General features: G+C 45.7%; 2 protein-coding genes across 5 annotated transcripts; one reads left to right on the top strand and one right to left on the bottom strand.

Moving 5' to 3' along the window:
• The first annotated feature begins 33 nt into the window (after positions 1-33).
• On the top strand, positions 34-5105 carry BBLN (bublin coiled coil protein). The gene is made up of 2 exons (XM_026110776.2): positions 34-279; positions 3878-5105. Exons 1-2 carry the CDS (start codon positions 192-194, stop codon positions 4075-4077), a joined length of 288 nt encoding a protein of 95 aa, XP_025966561.1. The 5' UTR covers positions 34-191; the 3' UTR covers positions 4078-5105.
• CIZ1 (CDKN1A interacting zinc finger protein 1) lies at positions 5044-25153 on the bottom strand. 4 transcript variants are annotated; one of them, XM_064523717.1, is made up of 16 exons: positions 23958-24004; positions 22773-22879; positions 22520-22635; positions 19947-20113; positions 18613-18748; positions 17600-17660; positions 14668-14747; positions 14208-14287; positions 12957-13139; positions 12479-12609; positions 11969-12053; positions 11209-11322; positions 10692-10868; positions 9965-10034; positions 8731-8852; positions 5044-5793 (listed from the first exon to the last, which is right to left on the bottom strand). In XM_064523717.1, the coding sequence occupies exons 3-16, from the start codon at positions 22605-22607 to the stop codon at positions 5188-5190; spliced, it is 2100 nt and encodes a 699-aa protein (XP_064379787.1). In that variant the 5' UTR covers positions 22608-22635; positions 22773-22879; positions 23958-24004; the 3' UTR covers positions 5044-5187. The 4 variants fall into 4 exon arrangements, with proteins under 4 accessions (XP_064379787.1, XP_025966554.2, XP_025966555.2 ...); XM_026110769.2 differs by lacking the exons at positions 22773-22879; positions 23958-24004 and adding an exon at positions 24771-25153; XM_026110770.2 differs by lacking the exons at positions 22773-22879; positions 23958-24004 and adding an exon at positions 24771-25153 and having other exon boundaries at positions 5044-5730.
• Between the last annotated feature and the right edge of the window lie 1674 nt (positions 25154-26827).

Below are 26827 nucleotides of genomic sequence, written 5' to 3'. Positions count from 1 at the left end.
CGAGCGGCGCGCGGAGCTCTCCCATTGGCCAGCGCTCCGGCGCCCCGCCGCGCTCAGCGGGCGCCCCGCCCCCGGCGTTCCAACGCGGCGCCGGGACATTCCAACGCCTCCCCACGCGCGGTCCGGGCGTCCCAACGCGTTCCAACGCGGCCCGCGAGCGTTCCATCGCGCCGTCGCGGCGTCGCAGCGCCATGTCGGGGCCTAACGGGGAGCCGCACGTGGCGGCGGGCGCCGCCGGGCGGGACGACGACGACGACGGGGACAGCTTCGGGGAGGAAGGTGCGTGAGGGCCGCGGTGTCCGGCCGGGCCGCCGCGCCTGGCTTTGCGCCCGGGGAGGCCGCGTCCCCGCCGCGCGCCCGTCTCCGCCGCGCCTTGTTTGCACTGATCACAGGCTGCGCCTTCCTCTAGGTTGCTGCAGGTCACCGCCTCAGGGATTAGCGCTTGTCAGTGAGCTGTTTCTTAGTTTTTTGAAGCCTGGCCTAGCGCTCCCTGGGACTCGCCTGCTCACCTCGGCAGTCACACGCGCGAAGGCGGAGGAGATGCTTCCTTCCCCCCGGTGCGGCATGGCACCTCTTGGCATGTTGCTTTGTGTTTTTTTTTTCTCTGTGAAAAGAAGATTATTCAGTGCTTTTGTTAGCAAACAAGCCACGATGGCCAAGGAAAAAGGATGTTCAGATTTTGAACCCGCAGGAGAGATCACATGGGCGGATCTGGATGAAGCAGTCGTGGGTGGAAAAACTGCGTTTAGTGCAGTCAGCTTGGCAAATTCCACTTTCAGCCATTTCTGCAATGCCTAGTATGAACATTTTTGATACTGGCCTGCCCAGTTAGACAAAAAACAGTTGGAGGAAATGAGAAAATAGCGGAGCTCAAATGGGTATGTACGGGTCATTCTTCACAGCAGAAATGTTATGAAGAGTAAGCACATAGCTGCTCTCTTCTTGAAAGTGGGGGAGAGGGGAGCTTTGCTTTCCCTTTCTCAAAAGACCACTGCGTTTCCAGCAAGCACAGACCTGACCCGAACCTGAACGAGGTGAACCTCATTTTTCTGGGTGATCATCCCACAGGGACAGAAGGAGCATTTCTTTTGCTGTGGTACCCCGGGAGCAGTTACGGCACCGCATCATCCGACGGGGATTTGTGCTTCAAACTTTTTGAAGAGCTAAGAGATGCGGCGGATGTGATGGAGAAAGTCACTAAATCTGATTTACATCGTCCCCACATTAGGCTGTTCTGTTTGTAATTAGCTGAGGTTTTGTGCACACTATCTATTTGTAATGATCTGTAGATATTTCCTGGTTTAGTTGAGGGAAAACTCAGGGTCACTTCTTTGATCTCCAACAGGAAACCTTATTTCATGGCAACTGTTACCATAAGAATGCAGAGAAGTAAAAAATGTGATTGCCACGCTCCTGGTGAACATCTTTGTTGCGAGAGGTGGTTAAGTGTCCTCAAAAATACATCAAGCTTGCAGCTAGCAGAAGGCAATCAAATTAACTGTTTTTATATCTTATTTTAAAATTGTTAAAAATTCTCCACTTCCCAAAGCTGCACAATTTTTATAGCCTTTTCTTGAGCATTGGGCTCCAAAACAATTAGGCTTCTGCTGTGATTACAGACTCCTTGACCAAGTTGATGAATAATGTTATTTTCTTGTCAGAAGTAGTCATCCTATCTGCTTGAGATCTTCTCACAATTTAACTGGAATGTGCTGCATCACACATAGAGCAAATTCTGTATTAAAGAAAGGAGAGCTGTAACTCCTGGACATTCTGGTATCATATACTGTGAAGCAGGATTTACAAAATATTGATGACTGCCACTTTTTTGGAAAGTATGTTTGTGAGATTCATTTTTAAATGGAAGGACATCAGCTCTGCTCTTGCTCATAATACCGCCTCTGCATATACCTGCAAGGCCAAAATTTTCTCTTATAAACATGCTTAAGTGCCACATACGCACTTCTCCAAGCAATTAAAGGCTGCAGCACTGCTCTGAATGGCTCCATCAAAGTAGCAAAAGAAAAGGAGGACAATTCTCTTACAATGAAATTCATCCTCAGCTATTAGTAATGCAAATGACTAATACTTAAGTATTCACAGTTTTTCTTAAAAATAAACTGTGAATACTGTAAACTGTGGAAATAACTTCTCTCAAAGAGCATCCAGCTCTACCACTCACCTCCGCTCTCCTTCTTGATGTGTTCCCAGGGTCGGTTCCCTCTTTGGAAGCAGCACAACTGCACAGACTAGTGATAGTCACCACAGGCAAATCATGCCCAGTAAAATCCTGCTGGGTCCCCTTACTTACCTCAATGTCTGTTCTCTTGAGACAGATTCTAAAGTCTGTGTGTACGGGCTTGGTGTGACACCAGTTAGAAAATGATAACTTAAAAGTAATTGACTTTATTCATAAAGGTCTGGTGGGTGCAGGGGGCTCTGGGCACTTTGTCCACAAGGGCATCAGGGCTCAGCAGCCAGCAGGGGCAAAGCTGGGCTCATGAGCTCAGGGGCTTTCGGGATGGCTCAGCCCTCACCCCTCGGTGCCCAGAGCAGTTCCTCCTCCTCCTCATTTTCTCCATGTTCTCCGTTAGCTCAGAGCACCGTTCCAGCCAGGCGCTGTGTGCACATTACGCTTGGCTCTAATGCTCTCCCAGCTGCTCAGAGGAGGCCGTGGAGAACAGCCAGCCCGAGCGGGTGAGGTGTGGGCTTGTCCCACTCACACAGGCTCCTCTTCCTCTCCTGCAGCCCACAGTCCCCACAGATCTCAGCCTGCGATCGCACAGCTTGATGCCTGCCTGCCGCACTTGCTCAGCCTGGGCATCTTCAGAAGGGAATATGGGACTAGTTCTGCCCAAGGTCTCCTGTAACCCCTGGGGTTTCAGCTCATGCCAGATTTCCAGTTCCTAAGTAACTTGTCAGCAGAGGTTTATCTTGTCTGGTTTTCCAGTGTGGCTTTTTGTTTTTCTCTAAGATTGCATGAATATTGCTTGGAGCAATCCGAAAGCAAGTGTTTTATCACAACACAGCTAACACAGACACTACTAATACACATTGCTGTGAAATGCCATTGTACTGAGGCTAACAATTCTGTACTTGAAACAAGCGCTTTAAATAAGAAACTGTAACTAGGGAACCAACTTCAGTTTCAATATTGGATTTGTCTATTAGGTTGCATAAATCTAACAGGATCATTTTGAAGGAATTTCTTCTGGTTTTAACCTGAAATACCCAGAGTCTTAATGGTGTATGAAAATGCTGTGGTTGGACTTGGTGTTCCACAGTTACTTCACTTTGGAAACTGGTGTGGCTACTTGGCATCTTTAGGTCTCATCCCAGCTTCTGCCACAGTAATGGCTCTCCTGTTTTGGCCGTCCGATCCAAACCAGGCCCTTTTGAGACACATCTCAGCCTGGAAGCCTTAAACAAGTAATTTACAGAATGTAAACTCTCTCATATGCTGCCAAAATGCTTGCATCCTCATCAGGAAAGATGATCCCTAAAGCTGCTAAAAAGGCTAACTTGTCCTTGGGATTTATTTAGTTCTGTTGCAGTGCGGCTCCCTGCACACTAGCCGTCAGCCTGGGATCAGCTATTTGTGCAAGAGATCAAAGGCTGTCGGATGTGCCCGGAACGCGTTTCACTGTGCGCAGGTTATTTGCCTTAGATCTTGTTACCAGTCTCACTTTCCAATTGGTCTCATTTGATCAGTGAACACAATACAGGCAGGATTCAGTTGCATTTTACTTCCCCCAACCTGTGGCAGGTAAGCCGTGGCCAAAATGCTGTAGGCATGTTTTGCAAGAGCTCTTGCTGCCTTAACTGACTGCAGTAATAGTACTTACATTGTTCAGTCTCTCATTTCCCTTCCTTTTAGAATATGCAGCAATAAACTCCATGCTAGACCAGATCAACTCCTGCTTGGATCACCTGGAGGAGAAAAACGATTATCTACACGCCTGCTTGAAAGAACTGCTGGAGTCCAACCGCCAGACCCGCCTGGAGTTCCAGCAGCAGCAGCAAAGCGAGCAGCAGAACATGGAAGATGATGAGCAGGGATCAGAGCCTGCTATCTAGCTGACTGGCCACACACTGGCAGTTAGTATCACTAAGGGGACATTTCCTGGTTGCCGGTTTAACGTAAAACTTGAATAGAAGAGTACCTCCTGCCCGTTATTGTCCCTTCCTGTGGTTGTGTCCTGCCATTCACCTCTATGTTCTGCAATATTCACATTAGTTGTGATGTAAGAAATATTGGCAGATGTCTTAGACCAGGCTTTTCTGTCCGCTTCCAAGCAGATGAGAGAAGCCACCAGTGTGATGTTTTTGACTGTCATAATTGGCAGTTGCCTACCTCCTTAAGCTGCCGTTAAGATCTCAGGCGTTAGAGGCATAGCAGACTGGTTAGCTCCCACCACCACGACAGCTGTATAGAGAAAGGAGATGGGGCCTGCCTGCCATGGGCCGTGAACAGTGTCCTCCCTGTACATTTTGACAGGAGTATGCATGAGCTTTGTGGTCTGAAACATTGTGAACTTGTCAGGATGGCCTGGGGCCAACATGGTGAAGTGAGTCTTATTACATTGTTCTACTTTTGTACAGTTTGGGGAAGTTAAGGAAGTTATTTATAAAAAAGTCTGTTTTATTAAAAAGTTTGAAACAAAATTTGTTCCTAAAGTCTCCGATATGAAAACAGACTGTCTTAAGTCTTGTACTGTTAACAGATGACCAAGATACACATCCTTGCCTAGCTCAGGACGCAGTCCTGGTCCAGGAGTGTGCATCCTTGAAAGAGAACTGGTCTGAGGAGCAAAACTGGACATACAATCTACAAAAGGTGAACTACCCTTCTGCTCCGAAAGGAAGCAGAGAGGAACTACAGAGGATTCTTAGGGAAAAATCAGACTACATCCATCCAATTCCTGAACCTTGTATCTATGAAAATCAGATCACCACCTTCTTTCAGGTTCAACAACCCAAGCCTCAGTCTTTCCACGGAACTACTGTATCCCAACTGTACAAGTAATAATCAACACCATCCTGTATTAGACACGCTAAAGCCAGGCTTATTTTATTCTTAAAATAAAAACAGCAGTAAAGTTGAAGGTTTTCGCTCTATTAAAAGACTCCGAAAATAAACATTTCCAGCAAATATCATGTGTAAAGGGCTCTCCCTTTAAGGCCATTCTATCTGGGTTTGCGCCTAGTAGAGCGCCTGCACCCAGCAGAGGTAAGACTGGCTGCCTCACCTTTGGCGAGGGAGGAAGGCTCAGCCACTTCCTCCTGGCCTGTGTTTGCTGCCTCATTCCGGTCTAAATCCCCTCCGCTCCCTGGCTCCTGGCAGTCGTCTGTGCCTTCGCTTTGCCTGGCTCCATTGCCTTCTTCCTCCTTACACCCAGTGTGTCCCAACAACTCCCCCACGGTGCTGCTCTCTTCAAGGAGCAAGCAATCGGCGCTAGCGGTAGTGGACTTGTTCTCCTCCTGTAGATTTCCTTCTTCTACGACCATGACTCCACACGTGTCGTCAGTCTCACTGGCTAGGCTTTTGTCCTCTGCTACAGAGCTGGCCAGCTCATCCTTACCCTCTGGAGACCGTGAAGCTGCTGCTTGTACTGCCGACAGCTCTGTACCTTCATTGCCTATCCCATGATCAGCATTCATCTTCTTGCTGGTATTGACAGCTGTAGTAGGAGGCTGTTTTTGATCACCCAGCAATTGGGAGCTGGAGCCCTGGGAATGCAAAGGAGCCTCGGAGTAGGCAGCTGTGGCACGATGCCTTGCTGCCTTGTATCTCTGCAAACATAAATAAACCACTGTGAGAGATGAGCCCAGCCCAGTTACTGTCACTGCAGCAAGTAGCAGCTGGTCCAGGAAAACCTGTACAAAGAGCAGTGAGTGACAGCTAGGATCTGCACGGGTGCATACTGTCTCGGCAGCTCTCCTGGCCTGGCTGCTGAGCCTTTCAAGCAGAGAAGGGTTAACTCCTGTGAGGAAAAGTGATGATATTAAAAATTTAACTCCCTCTTGCACTATGTAATGCTGAGCAAGTGCATGACATGTGGCTCCTGAGACAAAATCATGTTTTGACAACTGTTCATCTCAATCAGGGACTTTGTAGATGCAACAGTAAAAATGAGAGCTCTTGCTCCAGTTACTGCCAGGATTCAGCTGTGGACACGTACCCTGGACACATGAGGCTATGGGATGTCCTTAGCTAGAGAGGAGTGATTTAATGTTTAACCACCACAGCAAGATTTAAGTCGAAAGCTTAAGATTTTTCATTCTGCTGATATAATCTGTGCAAGTCACACTGCCCTATGCACCAGGATCAGAGCGCCCTTCAGTGAAGCTGTTGACGGGAATACTAAGATATCAAGAATATCTTCTTGCTACAAAGTACTGAGATTTTCTGTAGAATGCAGTTAAGCATATTATCAATAAAATGACTCCTTTACACTAGCTACCATGGTGAACCAGCAGAGGTCTGTAAAGAGATAAACATGGCCACTCGCTCTGGACTGGATTTCAGAAAAGCACTAGCTCTGTATAGTATCTGACATGCAGGAAGAAGCTGGTGTTCAAGTCCCAGACAGATTTTGAACTAAGGGAATGAAACAAGGCTTTTTCTCTTCCACAGCAGTTCCCTTCACCATCAACTCACTTTCGGCTTTCTGGGAGGTCCCTTGAATTGGCACTAGCATTAGACCCAACAAATTAAGGAAACTATTTTGAGTGTACTGGTTTTCACCACAGTCCAAGCAGTGTTACTGCAGTCTGCAATGTGGAATTAAGGTGCTTCAGACAGCCAGCTTTACATGTTAATTCAGTTTATCACTGCAGGCTTTTCTTTCCCTGTCCTCAAGTAATAGGCTGCTTTTCATGGGCAGGGTATTATATTCCTCACTTCTAACTACCCAGAAGTAGGATGTGTAATAAAAGTATGGTCAGGGCCATGGCTACTATTTGTTTGCAACATTCAATCAGTTTCACTTTTAAAAGTTTTCCCAGAACTGCTATAGGTTGGTTTCAGAAGGGGGAGGAAAATAACACACAGTTTCTGTTCCCTAGTGCTTAGGGTAGAGTAAGAGGCTGGATACCATTACACACTGGAGCTAGACCAGTTGAGTCATAACTCTGAACCCAGCCTTGGCTAGGCGCAAGCATGCTGGTTTGTTTTCAGAGTGATGCCTCACCAGCAGGCAATTCTCTGTTTCAAAACCCTCTGCTGAGCTAATCTAATGAAAAAAATGTCTTTTAACCTCAGAAGCTGGAAGGGATTTAACTCAGACTATGACAACCCCAAGGCCTCCAGGCAGCCAAGATTAATAGTTATCTGTCTGGAGATATTTAGGGTTGGACTCTTGTCCTTCCAGGTCACTACAACATCCATTTGAAGGGTGCCTGATTTCAGCTCTAAATGGGCCAGAAGGGAGGCATACGCATTGCTGCTGCAGTTTCACGCCAAGCTGATCTAAAATAGGGCAGGAAAGTTTCGTTCCAGAAGTGACTAGCAGGAGTGGGAGAGGATAAGCAACCCCGAAGGAACAGCTGTAGTCTTCTCCAGCTACTTGCCATTCCAAATCCACAGCTTTAAGTGCTGGTTTCTGCAGCACTCCCTACCCCAGCCTTTGCTGTAGGAAGCAACAGCAGATTGGGAACAGTTAACCTGCCTGAAGACTAGCAGAAAAACACTATGATATAACAAAGACTGAATGTATCTGTGGCAGGGAAGCACAACAGCTTTTGCTGGGGCAGGTTTTGGGTGCAGGCGGAAGACAAGGTGACAGTGGGAACCTCCCTCCTTACCATGGTCAGGGAATACCACTCTCCTACACAGGCAGGGCCCAGGCAGTGGTCACCAAAGGGAGAGAGCAGAGACAGTACAAGTTCTGCGTACCCACCACGAGGCACTAATGCAGCCCTCACCCACTGCAAGTCAACAAGGACAGAATGATAGAGGCAGATTCCAGGCTAGCCCAGTAGGGAAAGTTCCTAGATAGGAAATCAGCAAGGCAGCGATAGGGGCATTACTGCTTCTTCAGGTGGAGCCAGTAAAGCAAAGGAACAGCATCAGTTGGCCAAGCTTTGTGCTAAGGAGTTTCTAGGAAAGGTAGCAGACTGACTGATTTCCTACTGCAGGCTGAACCTTGGGGCCCAAATGGACTCTCACCAGCACTTTGCTTGTAGTTTCCATCATCTGAAAAGTGCTGTAATGCTAATTTTCAGATTTTTAAGATGTATATCTGATATTACCTGGCCCCTTAATGGATGAATCACACCTGCAATTCTGGTTAAAGGAGCTGTTCCTGCAGTCACTGTAGCATCACATGAAAAAGATGTGTCTGGACCAGCTTTCTTGAACAGCCTCTTTCTGTCTAGCTCTTTCCCCATTTTGACCCACCTGTAATCTATCTAACAGAAAAGATGCCTAGACTTGAATGAGAGACTCCACAGGTTCAGCAAACAGAGCAGACACTCTGAGAAAGATTTCCAGCTAGAAATGGGCAACAAGATGACAGTAGCAGTAGCCAGGAAGCAGGATTGTACTGTTTTTCAATCTACAGGGGTGATGGAGACAAGCACAGAGCACATCAGGGAAAGCTGTGGCATGATGGACATCAAGGATGATGGAAATGAACTGAAGACAAGACAGCTAACGGGGAGGAGTCACTGAAGAGACACGCACAGGGGTAACAAATGCCAGGCCATGCAATCGCCAAAGGGTCTAACCTGAAAGTTCTCAAAATGCATCAGGGACTTGCAGTGTGCGAGCCGGGCAGCAGAGTCGCTATGGTAGAATTTGTGACACAGCCTGCAGAGGTAACCTGCGACGGGGACCAGAAAATCCAGGCCTGCGAAACGGGAGGGGAAGGGAAATCACAGATCACATTGAATGGAACTCAAAATAATGAAAGCATGTTAAAAGGGAAATTAAAGGTGGGGGGAATAAAAATGGAAAGTTGTGCTTCTGTTAATCAGCGGTTTGCAAGATGACTTGCTGAATATCTCATCTTATCACGGAATGGCTGTGTGGTTGATATCCAGAGAGAAATCTGGCTACCAGAGCAAAGGAACTACATAGAGCATTAAGAAAAAAAAGAAACAGAAAAAAAGAAAAGAAAAAGAAAAAAGAATACAATGGAAAACTACAGAGAACATGTGATCTAATGTAATGGGATCAAACCAAGCAGAAGACAGCAGGCGCGCAAGAGGAACACGCAGAGAACATTCACAGCATGAATCATTATTCCATCTGCCACATGGTAGTGGAAGGTTACAGCGATGTGGAAAACTGGTGTAAACAGAGCTCTCCTTGGGCACCAAACAGCCTCTGCAGAGCTGCCCCCCTCACAACATGAGTGGCCATTAGAGATTTGAAGTCAGAGCTGCTTACATGGTGGGGCCTGGAGACAGCCATCTGGAGGCAACACTGCCCACCAGTCCAGAAACGTGTCTGAACAGCCACTAGGTAGAGCGTGGGGGTTCTGAAGCAGAGCAAACATGCACAGTTTGGGCTCTGGCAGAGAGCTCGATACTGTCAGTACTGCTCAGTATCTCTATACATGCTGCATTTCTGCTGGAAAATGTTCTGATCAACATGCTCTCAGGCTCCATCCTCTTTCCCGAGCATCCTTTATTTGCTACCTACTTTCTTCAGTACTTCTCCTGCCCTACTTGTTCTGTTCCCTACCTTGCTAAAATAACTGGCTCTCACTCTTTCTTCCTAAAAGGCAAAAGGTAGCTGACAAACATCAATCATATCCTTATGTTTATCACTGAGTAAGAGAGCAATGTTTGGCCCCTTCTCCAGGCAGCAGCGACCTGCATCAGTCTGATGCAGATGCTGGAGCAGTACGGCTCAGGAACTCATTACAGCAGTAGGTAGATACCATTCTCTCTCATAGCTTTGGTCCATGACCAGAGAAGGCTCTGTGGGCCTTAGTGCTTAACTGTGCTTGCTTACCATAGGCTGTGTCTGGACAGTACTTCTCACTTCCTTCATAATCCTCCAGAGTCACTTCTTTCAGCCCAGTCTGGAAAGCAAAAGAACGTTAGTGCCTAGTGCACCTATACCGATTCCCTTCCTGAGCCTTCAGGTTTTTTTTACTGGTAAGCCTGGGAGCAAAACAGAGGATTCATGTACCAGAGAAGGAGTTGCACAGCATCTGGTTAGGGCCAAATAAAAAAAATTCAATGTCAGGAGACCACTCCATTACAAGGGTTAAAAATGCCCCCAGCACTCCAACCATGAAGCACCTTAGCCATGTACCTCCTCTTGATAACTGCTCTCTACTGGAAAAACTATACTTGTCAAGATAAACCTCCACACATATGTATGCTATGGGACTAAGCTGCTGCTGGGCTACTCCAAGAGACTATGACAACATCTCTGTCAGAAATCCATCCTCTCGAAAAAACAAGGTGCTCTTCAGCAGCAAGGTAATGTTTGAAAACACCAGTAGAAACTGCACAGCATAATGGAAAAACCCTCCTCCATCCCACGAGTAGTGTATGATTCTCTTTTGCACTGTCCTGTGCTCTGGAAGAACCCCAGAGTCCTCATCCTCCTGCTGCAGGATGCAGAGTTGACTGGACACTTGAAATCCTGAGCTAAGCCAGCCAGGACCAACTCAGTCATAAGAGCCCACAGCAGATTCTCAGATCAGACTTTTTCCTTTGTCATGGCATACCTGCTTGGCAGCAGAATCCTCATTCTCTATCAGCACTACGTCAAGGTCTTCCTCCTCACCAGCTCCCTCTTCCTCCTCCTCCTCCTCTTCATCATCTTCAAAACAGCCAACAGCATCCACTGTGATCAACTCCTCTGAATCCTCTGGGCTGCCCAGCTCCTTCTCTCCCAGCCTCACCTGTCAGGTACAGAAAAGAAAGATCAGACCAACTTTGCACACTCCACCTGACCAAGAAAGACACCAGACACTGAACGAACTGCATTTGATGACTAGATGAAACTGCAAGAGAGGGACAAAGCTATCTTGCTTCTAGACGTATCCAAACCTTGCCCTTTTTTTCTTCCTTTCTTTAAGTTCTGATAATGGAAGTCCAGACAAAGATGAGAAGAAAAGCAGGGCTGGAAGAACTGCATGCCTTTCTCATCATCTGTGCAATAGTCAGGGAAGCTGAAAGTTAACATGCTCTGCAGCATAGCTGCCTCCAATGCTGCACAGCTCTCTCCTCAGGTCGTATTACCTCTTTGGCTTTCTGTTTGTGCTCAGGGGACTTCATATGCTCCACAAACTTGCGAGGGGTCTTGAAGTGGCGGCTGCAGACAGTGCAAAAAGGACGGAGTGAGCGTTTGGCCAACTGAGGAAAGAGGGATGAGAAGATCCAGTAAGTCACAAGAGGCACCACTTTGGGAGAAATGCAGATAAATCTTCACTGAAACAAAGTCACAGCCCTTCCTAAAACAGGGAGACCACAAAAATGAGTTGTCTTTACAGCAGAAAGGGATTCCTAGCTCATATCTGCCAAAGAAATGGAGAATGTATGTGCAGAGAAAAACAAATGTGGTTTATAAAAGGTGTCCTCGCAGTTGTCCGCTAGGAGCCAGTAACTACAGTGTCCTGCCCAAATTTTAGTTTGAGTATTTACAGGCTGCACACCAAATACTCCTCTATTCAATTATAATTGATTAGGTAAGTATCTGTGCATACGAGATGACAGACCATATTTATTCAGAAAAAACAAAATAAAACCACAACCCAGAGGTGCTTCAGGCCATAGTAATTTAGTACGACACCTGGAGGTTTAACCAACGCCAGTGTTCAGAGGCAGTGGGTAACACGGCAGTGCCCTCAGGCAGTGAGGATATCACAGGCAGAACTTTCTGCGTATCTCTCCTCTCTAGTCATCTTTCCCTTGCTGCTTGTCGAGCAGGAGATGCTAGACACTTCCACTCAATCTCCATGAAAGGTCAGGGCAAAGAAGAAATCCATGCTATGTTTGTTACCTTGTGTTCTTGGGTCCTGCGATGTTTGATTAGATCCCCTGTGAAGTGTATCTGACAAGTGTTACACCATCGCTGCTGGGTCTCTCTGAAGTGAGAAAAGATTTATCTAAGTCGCACCTTTTTACGTTCTCCAAGGAACACTGCAGCCTGCAATCTGTTCTCAGCATTATTCTCCCAAACATACCTATCTTCACAGACTGGTATTTATCTTCTCCCCTTCCCTGCCCCTCATATGGGTTGGTGTAACTCATGTTGACAGTAAGGCACCAGTTAAAACAAATCTCCAAGCTGACCTACTGTATGAAAAACTACACAGCAGGTCAAAGTCAACACTGCTGTGCTTCAGCAGTAAGAAATCTGCCTGAAAGAGATTCAAGCCCAAGAAACCAGAGGGATTTTGCACTTTACCACCTGTAACACTGGTCCAGTGAGGAATTTTGCAACCTATGTAGGTCCACGTTCAGATTTTGGTAGGTCCACGTTCAGATTTTGGAAAACACTGACACCTACCCATCTTTCTCTGCCAGCATCTTCCGCTCCTTCACCATGGGCAGTAGTGAGACAAAACAAACATTGCTCATGTGCTGAATCTCCCCAAGTCGCTGCTGGTGCTGAATGCCAGCCATGTGGGACTGGAAATTCTGAGAGGTAAGTTAGGAGAGAGTCATTTAGATGAATTCAAAATACAGAAAATAACAGGTATGAGCTATGCTTTCCATTCTCTTGACTGATGTATAACAATGAAATGGTATAAAGCTTAAGAGCATGGCTGCCTGTGGATCCACCCACACTGGTTCTCTAGCACGTTGCTTGCCAGCTCCTTAGAACAGGTTTTTATTTGCCTGCTCGTCAGCTTTTTTTACGCTCCTTCTTCCTTAAGCATGAGCCCTTGCTAAGAAGTCTCCTGCTACATCTCTTCCCCATGGCAGCTGGCCGTCCAATTCCTTCCCTTGTCCATCCCGTCCCCATCAGACCTGCTGATTTATACCTGCTGACTGCAGCAGTCAGTCTTGCAGATGTAACAGTAGAATTTAAGGACTGATTCAGGGCTAGGCTCAGCTGTGCCCACCTCGCAGGTCCAGTGCCCTGGTTTCAGAGCTGTTGTACTGATAGCTCTGCTCTCACTGCTCTGCTGGATAGTCACTTTCAGTGAACCTCCAGAACTCAACACCTGCCAAAAGAAGAAGTCAAGACTGAGTCCAGTCCCTCTGTAGGAAAAACTAAAGATTATACCTGCTTTTTAAATGCAACCTATGCTCCCTAGCCCTTAAGAAAATGCACTTATGCTTGAATGAACAGGAGGCTGATCAAAAGGACTCTCATATACACTCCTTCTCCTAGCACTGCTAGATCAGCAATGCCCATGTCATTAGTACCAGGCTTGTTAGTACAGGCAGTTGTTGCTATAGCCTCTGCAGACACTGTATTATCCTGTCTCTGGAGACTGTAGCAACAGTATCTTGGTAAGAGACATTATCAGCTCACGCTTCTCCATTGCGGAACTAAAGGCAATTCAGTTCCACACCCAATGGAAGATGGAACTGATCAAACAAGGGCAGGATGACAGATTTGAAGGAACACATCACTAAGCCACAAATATATCCAATTATGGAAGACTATCAAGTCTGATTCAGAAAAAGGGTTAAATCTTTGTCTGTTTTCATAATTTACACAATTTAAGGACCCAGGGTAATGTCTATTGCATGGGAAAGGTATTTGATATAAAAGGCTCTCAGGTTATCGACTTCACCTGTCTCATTCTTCCCAAATGCCTTTCAGAAGCACGGAGTCTCACTGTGTGTTCATGCCTGCTGTGATGGCAAGTCCCATAGCAGCTACATCTTTACCATCACCTGAATTTTTTTTATGTTTGCTCTTCAGTGACAGAGAAGATGTATTTAGCTAACGGCCCTTAATACATATATTTTTCAGTGGCTCTTTTGCTTCAACTTTCTGTCTTTCCAGATGAGTACTTAAGTCTCAGCCAACACCAGTTTCAACAAACAGACAGAGGCAGGTAGGGTACAGGCTAACAAAGGTACAAAAGCAGCAAGTCAGAGCAAGCTGTGCATTAATAGCAGACACACTATGCCCTATCGCCATGGACAACAGCTTACAGCAGGAGACAGCTCCAGATGTGGGTGCTATCTGATTCGCAGTGTCAACAGGGATCTCTGCAATGGAGGGGGACGTTGTACGTTCTGTTCCTACCAGTCTGCATGGAGTGGTGCCTACCCACCTCGGGGACCTTTGGTTCCTCAGAGAATTTCCTCTCTTTAGAGAGGTCTTCAGCTGTGCACTCCTTCACACAGTCTGCACCTAGAAACAGAGAATCCTTTTAGCTGCCTTAAAACAAAACAACAACAGAAAAAAAATAAAGCAGCAGGTGAATGAAGGGATTGTTGCTCACAGTGCTGTTTGGCCATAAGCCCAGCCTATAAGCCTTTTTCCAAATAATCCTTATCAAAGAGGGAAACTCTTCCCATCACTTGCATTTGGCAGGCTACAACAACAGCTTTTAGGGCACTAAGTTTGGATACATGTCCTAGATTTTCTCCTCCTTCCTCCATCCTGTATGGTTGGAGGAGGACATTTCTGAAGAGCCTCATGGGACCTACAGATGCTGAGTGTTAAGTGCAGTTTCAGAAAGAAGTGCCCTAAAAACACAAACATTATTGCCATGGTGCCCAACAACTCACCATCAGCTTGGACTTGTGTGCTCGACTCTCCTGCTTCCTTGCTGCCTGCTGCATCCTCCAACGTAGACTCTTCTGTCACACTTCAAGGATATCAAGAGAATAACCTCATTTGCCACAGCACAGACCAAGAGGTTCAAAGACACACCAATACGCAGGCTGGGGTCTAAGCCACCACACTCTCCACTAAACCCCCCCAAATCAGTAAACTATTGGAAATGGTATTTCAGGCAGGGATTTGGCAGAAATAAGTAAATAAACAAAACTAATGCGGAGTGGGCATTCTAGAACAGATTCAGAAACAGCAGCCAAATAATCTGGCCAAGGTGGTTAGAACTCATTTTTTGGATCACTGCCCTCTCCTGTGTGAGAGATGAAGGGGAATAACAACCTCATACAGGAAATATTCTGAGTAAGACCTCTGAGAGCTCATTCCTGTCTTGGTGACCTGCAGGGAAACTGCAGTACCTGGACATTACTCCAGGCTGCTCCGTGCATGAAGGATAGCTGGAAGAAAGGAACAAACAGAGATCTGTCAGAACCAAACAGGTTCTCAGTTATGTCTTACAGGGATTTCATCATAACTGGCTGCTGTATTCGTATCAGTCATGTTTCATTCCAGAGTCCCCACAGTTTTGCTTCTGCAGGAAGTCTGGTTGCACAAAATGTATATTAAATGAGTTTGCTTTGTTTTCTTTGTTACTGCTGATCTGATCTAAGAAGAAAAAAGATCCTGAGGGGACTGGTAAGAATAAATGTTTGCCCTGCGGAAGGCACAAAATCTGCTTTACAGTATCTTTCTCCATCTCCAGTTTCTCCATTGAGACTAACACTTCACCACAGCTTGAATGTCTTCTCTCAGACCAGCCCTATATCCCACCAGTTAGTCACATTCTGCTAACAGGGAGCAGCGCATTCTGCATAGGCAAGAACTGTGCAGACTGTGCAGGTACTGAATCCAGTGATCGAAACACACGCGCACCTCATAATTTATCAGACTGATAAGTGATAATGTAACTGGGTTACACAGCTATAAATATGCAGCAGGGTTTGGGCAGTGCAAACATGAAGAAAACAAGAGTGGCTGGCATTAACATTATTTGTCAAGTGCTGCCAGCAGGCTCAACACCGTACCACACACAGATGGTGACAGCACTCCAGGGCAAGGGTTTGCAGTCTAAAACTCAGATCTAGGGGAGCAAAAGCCGTCACAAGCAGGAGCTAAGGAGGAAATGGTATTATATGGATACTTGTCAGGCCATGCTAGAAGAAGTGGGTGTTCAAGGTGGATTTGAAGATGATGAGTGCATTCTGCCCTGGAATGAGGATATTGTTCCAGCCATACAGATGGCACATAGGAGAAAAGGCAGGAGTGGGAAAAACCTGAAATGAAGACGGAGGCTGGTATTCCTGGCCAAAGTGAAATGACAGGATGAAGCAAGACAGAAAAATATGTGATGTGCATGGGGAAGACCTATTCTCGTCTATGAAGGGCAATATGAGAACAGTAAACTATCTTTTTCAGAGATCCATCACAGTAAGTAAACTGAACGCTTCATAAAGAGCTAAGGAATGATCTATTCTAATTAAATACCAGCTATAATACATACAGCAAATCTGGCAGTCCCTAACTGCTGCTTAGGAAAGGATTCTCCTCGTAGCAGGCTTGCTGCAGTGAGAACTGTCATTCCTCAGACGTGATTCTTCTTTCAATGTATATAATAGGACTTTGATTAATACCCTACTAAATATTAATGTAATTAAAATTAAATTAGCTTTGGCAAACAGATTAACAAAGCAAATGCTCAGATGCATTTGACTTAGCTTTAATTGAATATATTCACTTTCTTGCTAATTCATAGAATCCCTAATTCACAATAGACCCTGATCACGTAATACTTATCATTTTTAATGTTTTACATGATCAAGGTAATACCTGAACATCAAGGTAACCCTGGAATATTCTCCCCAAAACTAGCCATTAATCTCTAATCTACAGATGAGAAAGAGGTGAAGAAACTTGTCTGAAATCGCACAGTGAATTGTTAACAGGGAAGATTAGAGGACCCAGGAGTCCTGACTCATAGTCATTAACATATGCTGGAGAGTTCTCGGATCAATGCCTCCAGAAATCTTCATTCCCTCCCTCCTCCTCTCCCGCTGCACAAGCATAACAGCGACAGTTCTGGGAGAGGTGCGGCACCGCACAGATGGCACGCAGAGCTCTGTGACGGGCCCTTCCCGCTAGATGGCAATACAGCCTTGACCGTCCCTTCGCCTACCAGTCAGAGAAGCAGGGAGTGCCAAGATGGGCCTGCCGTGGCCGGCATGCCTGCGTGCTGTGCCTCCCTTGCAGATAACAGGAGTGCCTTTGTTTATTTATACCCAAAATACAGGGGCACTGGCGGTACAATCTTTTCAGGAGGGATACCGAACCCAACACTCATGGACAGAGGCTTGAGTACTAAGGAGTATTAATTCCCTTCCCCTTCTCATCCCTCAAAATACACTGCCCTCTGCCATACCCACCTTAACCTGCATATTCCAAAGCTTTTCCTCTCTGCTGATACCTGCCTGCTCACTTCCCTTTTAGCATTCGGGCAGGAAAATTAGAGAAATAAAAAAACAGAACAGAACTTCTCTGCTTCTCACAAGAACCCAGGCAGGAGAATACATGACCAGGCTCCATTATGTTATGTGCTTACAAGATGCATCTCTTATTTTTCATTTTCCTTGTTGGGTCACCGTCAGAAGGGATCCTTGCAACCCCCTAAATTTCATCAAACATTGTAAGATTTTCTGAGTTGTCCAGGAACATCTGAAATGCCTTTTAAATGTCAGACATCAGGTCAGTACAGTACTGCCCAAATTCCTGGAAAATAAAATTAGACGATTCTAAAGCTAGTGACTATTCAATACTGCATTCAATAAATACCTCTTCAGTCTCTTTGCTGCAGGCTCAACGTTCAACACAGATTCTGTTGGAGTTCTTGGCTCTGCAGGAATACAGAAGGAGATCTCCTTAGCAAAGCAGACCATGCCACCTTAAGCATGCTCCCTAACTGAATGGCCAATGCCCATAAAAGTATGTTAAGAGCAAATAATATTATACATTTGATTATTCTGATTTTGAGAATGACAGTGACAGGGTTAGATAATTCAAGAAATTAATAACGACCTAAGAGATGGAGTTCTATTGCAGATGTCTCTGTAAGAGGCGTGGCCCAGGAAGAAATCTGTGTTTGTCTACTAAGTGGCCTTAGTCCTATACCTAGGTAACAAGAACACAGACCATAGGAACTTTAATATATACTCCAAGGGAGGATATCAATCTGACACTAATCCAGTAGTTCTCCCCAATACACATGAACAAGTAGTTCACTGGTCACAACTTCACCATTTGCCTGCATTTTTAGATTGTGCACTCTCCAGTCAGAGATCACATTCCCATGTCTATATTGTATCCGATACTGCAAAGAGACTTAGTGCCAATAGTTTCCATTCTGACAATAGGAATACGAGTACTCTTTCAACTCATCTTTTCCTTAGCATGTTGACTGCAACTGGTTCTGCTTCATTTATGTTCGACTCCATGACATGTGGAGTTCAGCACGGGTAAGGAAACGTGGAAGCTCTAATTTCAAGAGTTTTCTTTTCTCTCCCCATTTTAAAAGGAACTCACTGTCAAAGTGACTTCTGAGAGGCTTACATGAAAGAGCTGGTTTATGGAGCTGGTTATGGAGCTGGTTTATTAAAAAAAAAAAAAAAACAGGTAAAGAGGATACATGAAGCACACAGTAGAGGACTCCCACAGGCAGTTTAGATATTTACAATTATAGAGAAAGGTAGCTAAGTGAGACTAAAGCCATCTCTAGTCTGCAAGAATAGCCAAGGGAAATTTCTTTATCATGTTTAAAAGCATTTATCTCACTACAGGCTCCCTCTTACCTGCGGATGGTGAGGAGTTGTTCTGCTCTGACCCTGCTTGCACTTCCTCTGGGATTTCCATTTTCTCATCACCTTGCGTCTGAGACGAAGAACCTGGATCTAGCTCCCGCTTCCTATCAGGGACCCTCTGGAAATCCTGCAATGGGCAGAGTGTCTCACAACCAGCTCTCTGTCCTTCCTCAAACTCAACCTATTGCCTAAAGCGCCACAGTCTTACAGTGGGATATTCCAGCACAGGGTGAAGGAGGGAAGAGGGGGACATAGATGGTTTACATTGGACTTTCTTGCTTCAAGCAAGTTTGCATAGCTGAACAAAGCAACACCCTTGAATTCCAGGCCACATACATCCCTTTAATTTGTTTGGTGTTTTAAATAGCAGCTGTAGGAGACCCTGCTGCTATAGAGAGCAGGGTCACTTCAGAGAGACCCTGGCAAGACATGCTTGGGCTGGGAGGAAGAAGAGTCCCAAATAAAAACTTCTCCTTTTGCCTCTGGAGAAAAGACAGTCCAAGACTGAAGGCTACTTTATTCAGCACATCTTTTAGACAGAATGGGATTGGACATGCAAAAGTTAATCTAAAAGGAGAGGAGTGATGGTCAACCAACTGAAGAATCAATCTAGAACAAAAGAGGTCTTAACAGTGGAAGGGGAAAGAGGCAGGTCAAAAGGGGAAAAAACAAGCTGCAGTTTTGATACTCCAAAAATTCTGCTACTGTACAGCATTGTTCAGTCAGGCTTCCTCAAAAATATTATAAGCATTCAGCAATTAAGTTTCACGACATCCGCATGAACAGGTATGATCCTGATCTTAAAAAAGGTAAAACAGCCGAAAGAGGCACAGTGACTTGTCCATGGTAGCAAGTCATTTGAGAACAGCAGCCTGGAGTGATAAATCCCAACCTCTTATAATAGGCATTCATCATCAGGTAGGTCAGTTCCCAGGCAGAATGAGGCTTTGTGGGTGCTGCTCTGGAAGGCTAAGGGGCAGAACTCTAGCCTCTGAAGTAAAGAGCAAAGCACTCAGCCAGGATTTCTTCTACTGTAATTATTTTGAAGCAGGTACTTCTAAAGGTTCTTTTTATTTTAGGTCTAAACAGTTCTGCTATGAGGAATTCTCAGTCCAGGGCAGGAACGGACAAGAAACCTTTGCATCATAAATGTAAATATGGACCACAAGAACCTTAGGGAAGGACTATGTCAGCAGCATGGTGCTAAAGTAGCTTTCATTATAAAGCTTTCTCCTTTCTCTTTTATTCTCATCTACAATACGGTCAATTACTGCAAGCACAAGAGGAACACAAAGCTCCCGAACAGTTGGAAATCACAACCCCACCTTGCGAAAAATCCGGTTCTGCCGTTGGAAAGGAAGGCTGGGGAAGCCCAGCCGTGTCGGCTTTAATGAGACCCCAACAGGTGGTGGCCCCAGGAGGGAATGTCTTGTAGCCTGAGGGAAAAACTGCTGCAGTGCCGGGGCTGTCATGTTAAATCCACGCAAGTTTCCTACAAATGCAAACACATGGTACATCACTACCCTGCAGTGTGCAAAGAAGAGAGAAAATCTCCCACCCGTATGAGCAGCAGGGAAAGAGGGGCAGAGCTCCTCCACACAAGACACTGTGCTTTTCCTGGCACTTATGAGCACTCTATGCTTTACCCTTTTTGCCCCCGTCCAGCAATCTCATGTCATAGTAACTATTACTATGCATTGGGCTATTATTCATGATTGTCACTGCAGACTAAGATCATTAAAGCAATTATTTAATGAGAGCACACTAGTGCTTGTGTTCGCAACAAAACAAGGTCTCATTTTACAGAAATTCTCTGCAAAAAGGAAAAAGTCATCCCACATTTGTGCAGCTGGCAGCTCAAGCCATAACGTGGACACTATTTAACACAGGCCAGCAACAACATTTCATTTAAAACAACACTGGACTTTTCAAACACGAGGTTTCACAGTCCTCTCTGCCACCTGGTTATCATGCAAGCTCAACATGTCAGCCTCAACTCAGACACTTGAGACGCTGCCATTTCCAATTATAATGGTCTGCTTTCTGAACAGTTCTCTTCAGCATCCACAGACTATTAACTAAGTCGCAACAATTTTTTATGAAGGCAGTCCTGGCCATCCCCATTTCAGGGGTGAAGGAATGGAATTTATACCCCTATTTTTTATTTCTCTCAAATTAGTGCAAACTCTGTCTGTTAGCAGCTGTTAAAATCAGGCCAGAGAAGTTTAGAGACCAGCACCCAAAATGTGAAAACCCAAGCTGTACTGCTTAAAGGCTGCAACACAATAGGAAGTACTCCCCCATGCTTGTCTTTAAAAACAATCCAATCTCTTATTACTTATCATAAGTAATCTCTTATTGTAAAAACATGTAACTGTATTAAAATATGTATTTAGCAATAAATTATCTCCTGCTCCTAGTTTAGTACCTTTGAAGAACTGTACATCCATTTCAATTCAAGATTATTTATTTTTTCCTATTCCCACTGCTGAAGTCACTGAATTATTTATGTTGCTGTTTCTTAGGTACAGAAATACTACGGCATCAGATATTCTTACATGTAACTCAAACCCGAGTGAACAAAAAATTCAGATCCCTAAGAAGGGCTGCAGTGAACACTGTGACTACATGACATGTTATTCATGACTAGCTGATGTAGATTATTGAAAGACAAGTCACAATCCAGTGTAGCAAGTAAAGGTGAAAAGAAAAAGAAACAACACTAAATGAGAGTGTGGTAGAGCGGTCATTAATATACCTTTGCCTCAGGTCCTTGGCACACTGTTCCTATACAACTTCTCAACAAAAGATTTTCCTTTAGAGAAAAGGTCAGCTTACGCTAACATCAAAGGTATCCAAAAGGAATATGACTGACTAAAGTGGATTCAAACTTTTTCCTGACACAAATATACATGTCAGTCTTCAGAATGTAGCTTGTCCTTTAATCACTGCCAGTTTCCCTACAACCCGAGAGAAATCTGTAGAAAGCCACTGGAGTCACTAGAGAGCCCCCTCATTAAACGGGCAAGAGAGAACAAAAGGCAAGTTAACAACATGCAGAATAAATCTATTGTGTTCACATCTGGGCATGATTCACAAGCAAGACAAAAAAAATTCTAGTCATTAATCTAACCTAGGCAATTTAAAACTATCCCAGGTACTGATTTTTTTCTATTGAAAAGAGCTATGGGGATAAAATATAATTAAAAAAAACACATAGCTTCATTCTTAATGCCTTTATGTTAGCATACTATTATGGCAGCTTCATAAATTTGTTTTGAAAAATATATCAAAGCCAGTAAAATTTTACTTGCTGTGAAAACATAATGATGGAAGAACAGTGACATTATCCACAATACAAACTGGTAGTCATTTGAGGCAATCAAAATTTCACAAGACAACTGAAACCCAAACCATTTTTCACCATGATACACTTTGTTTGTTTGTACTTCACTGGGCTTAGACAAAGACCAATGTCTCTTTCTGCAAAGAACAATAGTGTATATGTAACAGACAACAAAAGAAATTATTTAACCCTCCCACCTGAGATTTTTATTGTTTATTTGTCTAAGTGTTTTATCTAAATATATTCAGTGAAAAATACTCTATCACTACTTCTAAAAGGGAAGGCTTTTCCAAAACAAATATTTAATATCTAAACTGATAACTTCTATTTCTGTTTCCAATTGTGAACATTTGGGCACATGGGATTTTCAACAGCTGAAGAACCTCTATGATACAGACTATTGACAAATTTGAAGAGGAAAAAGGGAGACAAACAGAACTGCCAAATATAGGGACTGCAATGCTTCAGCAAGAAATAGCCGTACTGTGGTTTCAGTGCATGAAGGGTGATTAAATAGCTGCAATAAGTAAGCGTCTCCCATAACGACAGTACCTTGCATCTGTTGCATGAGTAAGGCCCGCTGAAGCATAGGATTGGCATTGAGTAGTGATGGTTGATTCGTTGCCCGTAAGCTCAGCATCTGTTGCTGTTGTGGTGGTGGTAAACCCCTGGAAAAGAAGGTATTAATCATACCAATCCAATAAAAACTGCCCTTCAATTTCAGGCACCAAACAAGTATAAAACAGAGGAGCAAAGAACAGCTGAAATGCTCATATACATGCATTAAAAGATACTGTACACCAACACTGTATCCTCTTTCTTCCACTCTCCTGGAATTTCCAAAGCTGACAGATTGTCTATCAAGGAATTTGAGGTCAGAGAGAACTCCTCAGCACCAAGCCCACATAAAACCTGTCAAGCAGCATAAAAAAAGCTCAGGAGCTGACTGCAGAACTCCAGAATTATGCAGCAGCTCATCACTGGAAACTAGTGATCTAGATCAGCAACTACATTTAACAAATAAACAAAAAAAGTTCTAAAAAACGGAGAGTTTTCTCAATAGCCTAAAGCACATTTTCCAAAATTTACACCTCCCATGCAGAGCCAGACGGGTCACAGTTGTAAATGGTGCCCCCTAACTGCAAGTACAGAAGAGTAAAATAAAGCAAGGCCCTCATATTTAAAACATAAGGAGGAAGAAATGAGCTGAAAGGGACTCTCCGGTCCTAAAGAGGGTGGAGCAGACAAGAGAAAAGCTCGAAGAAACTGGCAGGCATTTCTTCAGGCGATTACAAGGTCAGGCCTACCTCTAAAAACTACTGCTGACACTGCTAAATCTGTCAGGGCTGTGAAAAGGTACAAACGTGGATCGAAATACCCATGCTGATGAAAACAAAAAAAAAAAACAAAGCAACAAAAAAACAACTCTTAATGGTATTTATAGCAGCTAAACTTCATGTTTGCTGCTCTGGATTATTCCCATCCCAGAGCTAAGCAGTTTATTCCTGGAAAAAACATACTTTTAAAGTATATGATGCAGCCGTGCTCTCTCTTAGTTGACCCCATACTAACATTTTCGGTATAAGGGCAACTTTGCATATAGTATAGGGCAGATAAAAACGGAGGAAAGATTTAAGACAGATTTCTATTTCCAGCAGACCAGAAAGATTCCCACTTTTATCTCAAAACCCTATTCTGTATACAAATAAATAATTATTATCGCTATTAAATAAGGAATCAACTTTCTTCTTAAATCCACACCCCATTGCTTTGAATTTCCAGAGCATAAGGCTTTCGAGAGAGCAGTAACTGTAAAGAAACACATCATTTCAGGGATTTTCTATCAGTTTTACGTATCTCTGCTCATCCTGGACAACTGTTCTTAGATAAGAACTGTTCTTAGACAAGAACAGATGTTTTCTCTCTTCTATATTTTAGAAAACAGTGCTTATTTGCCCTTTTATGTCTTACAGATGTCTTTTTTTTTTACCCAAACAAACAAACAGCTCCAGGGCCCCCTCCTCCTCACAACCCGCCGTCACATCCTCAACCAAGAGAGCTCTCGCTGCAGAAATAAGTTGCCTCAACAGCATCCAGTAACCTCATTCTCGGTGGGAGACACAGCAGCAGAAGAAAATATATATGTATCTGACAGGAAGTTCAATCACTGCAACATAACCCAGCCCGTGCCTCTCTTTAACAAGGCTCAGGGAGAGGCGTCCACGCAGCCGAGCGGGAGGAGGCGTTTGCCCCCGAGCTCCCCCCCGCCCGCAGCGGCCCGCCTGCCGCCGAGCCCTCGCGCTCGCCCCCGGGGAAGACGCTCGGCTTCGGGGCGCCCCGCTGTCGGCGCCCTGCCCTGCCCTGCCCCGCGCCGGCCCCGCGCCCTCACAGAGCGCGACGCGCGCAGCGGCCGCCGCGCGCCTCCCACACGCGCGCGGAGCGGAGACGCGGCCGCGCTTCACCGCCCGCCACCGCGCAGCCCCGCGGCCGAGCCGGGCCGCGGCCGCCACCACAGCGCCGCCCCCGCCGCCCGGGCCCTGCTGCCCCAACCCGCCGGGCCCCCCCCGCCCCTCGCGGCCTCCGGCGCCGCTCGGCTCCGCCGTGATCCCGCTTCCCTCCCGGCCGCCTCCCCCCCGCCAGGCCCGGCGGCCCCCGCCTCCCTTTGTCGCCTTCCCCGCCGGGGAAGGGCGGGCGCCGCGCCAGCTCCGGCCTCCGCGGGGCGAGGAGGGATGGAGGGAGGCGGAGGAGAGCGGGTCCCCCGGGGCCAGGCCCGCGATCCCCGGCCTCGCGTAGCTGCGCTTACCGGCCTCCCTGCTGCGCCGGGGGGTGGTGGTGCTGCTGCTGCTGCTGGAGGAGGTGCTGGAGCTGCAGCAGCTGCTGCTGGAACTGCTGCTGGTTGAACATGTCTGGGGAGCCCCGAGCGGGGCGAGCCTGAGACAAAACACGGCAGGGCGAGGGAGGCACCGGCTGCGGGGCTGGTGCGTATCAGCCTAGCAGCCATTGAGCAGGGGAGCCGCCGCCGCGGCCGCCCATTCATTCACGGAGCCGATCCCCCCCTTCCTCCTCCTCCTCCTCCTTCCCCCCGGGGTCATGGCGAGCGGCAGCCGCCGGAGGAGGTTCCCAAACCCCACCTCCTCGAGCCGCTGCCGCCCGCCCCGCTCCGCGGCGGGGCCGCGCGGCGCTCCCTGCCCTGCCCTGCCCTTCCCCGCCCCGCCGCCGCCTCCATCTTCCACCGCGGGCGGCTCCCGCTGCGGGCGGCCTGCGGGGCCCGGAGGGGACGGGCACCATCTGCCCGGGGCTGGGGGGGCACAGTAAAGGGCTGGGGAGCGGCAGCAGATGGTGCGCAACAGTGCTGGGGTTTGGCTTTTGTTTTTGGTTTTGTTTTTTGTTTTTTAAATAGTCCAGGGGAATTTTTGGTACCTGCCTCGTCGAGGAGAGGAAGAAAAGAAAACCTGTCCCAGCACCCGCTCCGGCCGTTTGCTGTGCTCGCTTCTTGGCGAACCTGCCACAGCAACCTGGAAGAAAACAAACAGGGATTTTTGCAATGTTATTCTGTATTGTGGACTGAGAATACTTTTCTAGCAGATCCATCTGCTTTTTTATTTTGTTTTGGTTTTTTTTTTTTTTTTTTTTTTGCAGCAAAATCTTTCCTGTGGCACCTGTTTTCCAAAAATAGCAAATTAATATTGAAGTGTGTGTCCAATACACATGACTACTGCATGAAAAAAAATACCGTGACTGTGATTTCTTCTTATGCGAAACCTAGCTAGGGTAAACATGTATTTCAGCGGTTTGCTGTTCTGGAGAATCCATCCTACAATAATTACTGTATAAATAGTCTTATCATTCACACCAATAAAGACTACTTGGATCACTAAAGGCTGCGGGATTGATTTTTAGCTGAAGGTATTGCAAGCTGAACACAATCATTGCCGATAAACAGTTATCATTAATACTTTTCAACAAAGCAGCATATGTTGACTTTTCCTTTGGGCCTTTTCATACTGCCCTGATTTTACAATAATCAATTTGGAGATGCCCATCTGTATTAATCAATGATGGGCTGGGTTAATGCCCAGAGTCCTCTATCCAGGCAGTCACAGCCATCTGCACACAGAGAAAATGCTGTCCTGTTAAGCATTAAAGCTTAAGCATCATCCCAGGGAATACATACATGGAATGGAAAACATATGTGGAGTCTATTTCAAATCATTTTGCATAATCGATCCTTTTTGCTCCTGTAATTGTGCTATTATAGAAACTGACTGGTTTGCAGTGGTGAAAGAGGGGGTTAATTTATGATTTTAGAGATGCCCAGCTAGTCCCCGTATTAGCTGGACACCCAAAAGACAGAACTAAGACTGTAGAACTAACTGTAAAGCAAAAACACCTGCTGTTTTATCAACCTACGTTCCAAAGGTTGATCTTCAGAGATGTCTTTATGGACCAGAAGTACTTATCATACCAACTCAAGATGGTTTAATTGAACCCCAAACAGAAGGCTCTAGATTTAGCTAATCACACCATTCAGTTTGAAGGTCATGCACAGAGGTGTCAGTTAACAGCACAGGAAATGGGGCTAGGAGCTTTTTATTTGCTTTATTGTGAGCAACTAAACAGTGTGTCTGAGCTGACAGCTAAAGGGTACGATCTGTCCTCACTGAGCACTGATACACAGAGCTTTACTCCCATGTCCTGACAATAAAGTTCCTTTTCTGCAAGGAACATCTCCTTTTCAATCGCTAAGCGACTTGCTGCTAAATGATCTATATGCACGCAGTAAATACATGTCATTATGTGAGAATACACTGAATGTCATAAATTTATAGTGCTACAGTAAAGAATACAGTGGTCTTATTC

Source organism: Dromaius novaehollandiae, chromosome 20 (genome assembly GCF_036370855.1).
Source record: "Dromaius novaehollandiae isolate bDroNov1 chromosome 20, bDroNov1.hap1, whole genome shotgun sequence".
Classification (NCBI taxonomy): domain Eukaryota; kingdom Metazoa; phylum Chordata; class Aves; order Casuariiformes; family Dromaiidae; genus Dromaius; species Dromaius novaehollandiae.
The sequence above is the reverse complement of the archived record's forward strand: the minus strand, read 5'-3'. Positions and strand labels throughout refer to the sequence as shown.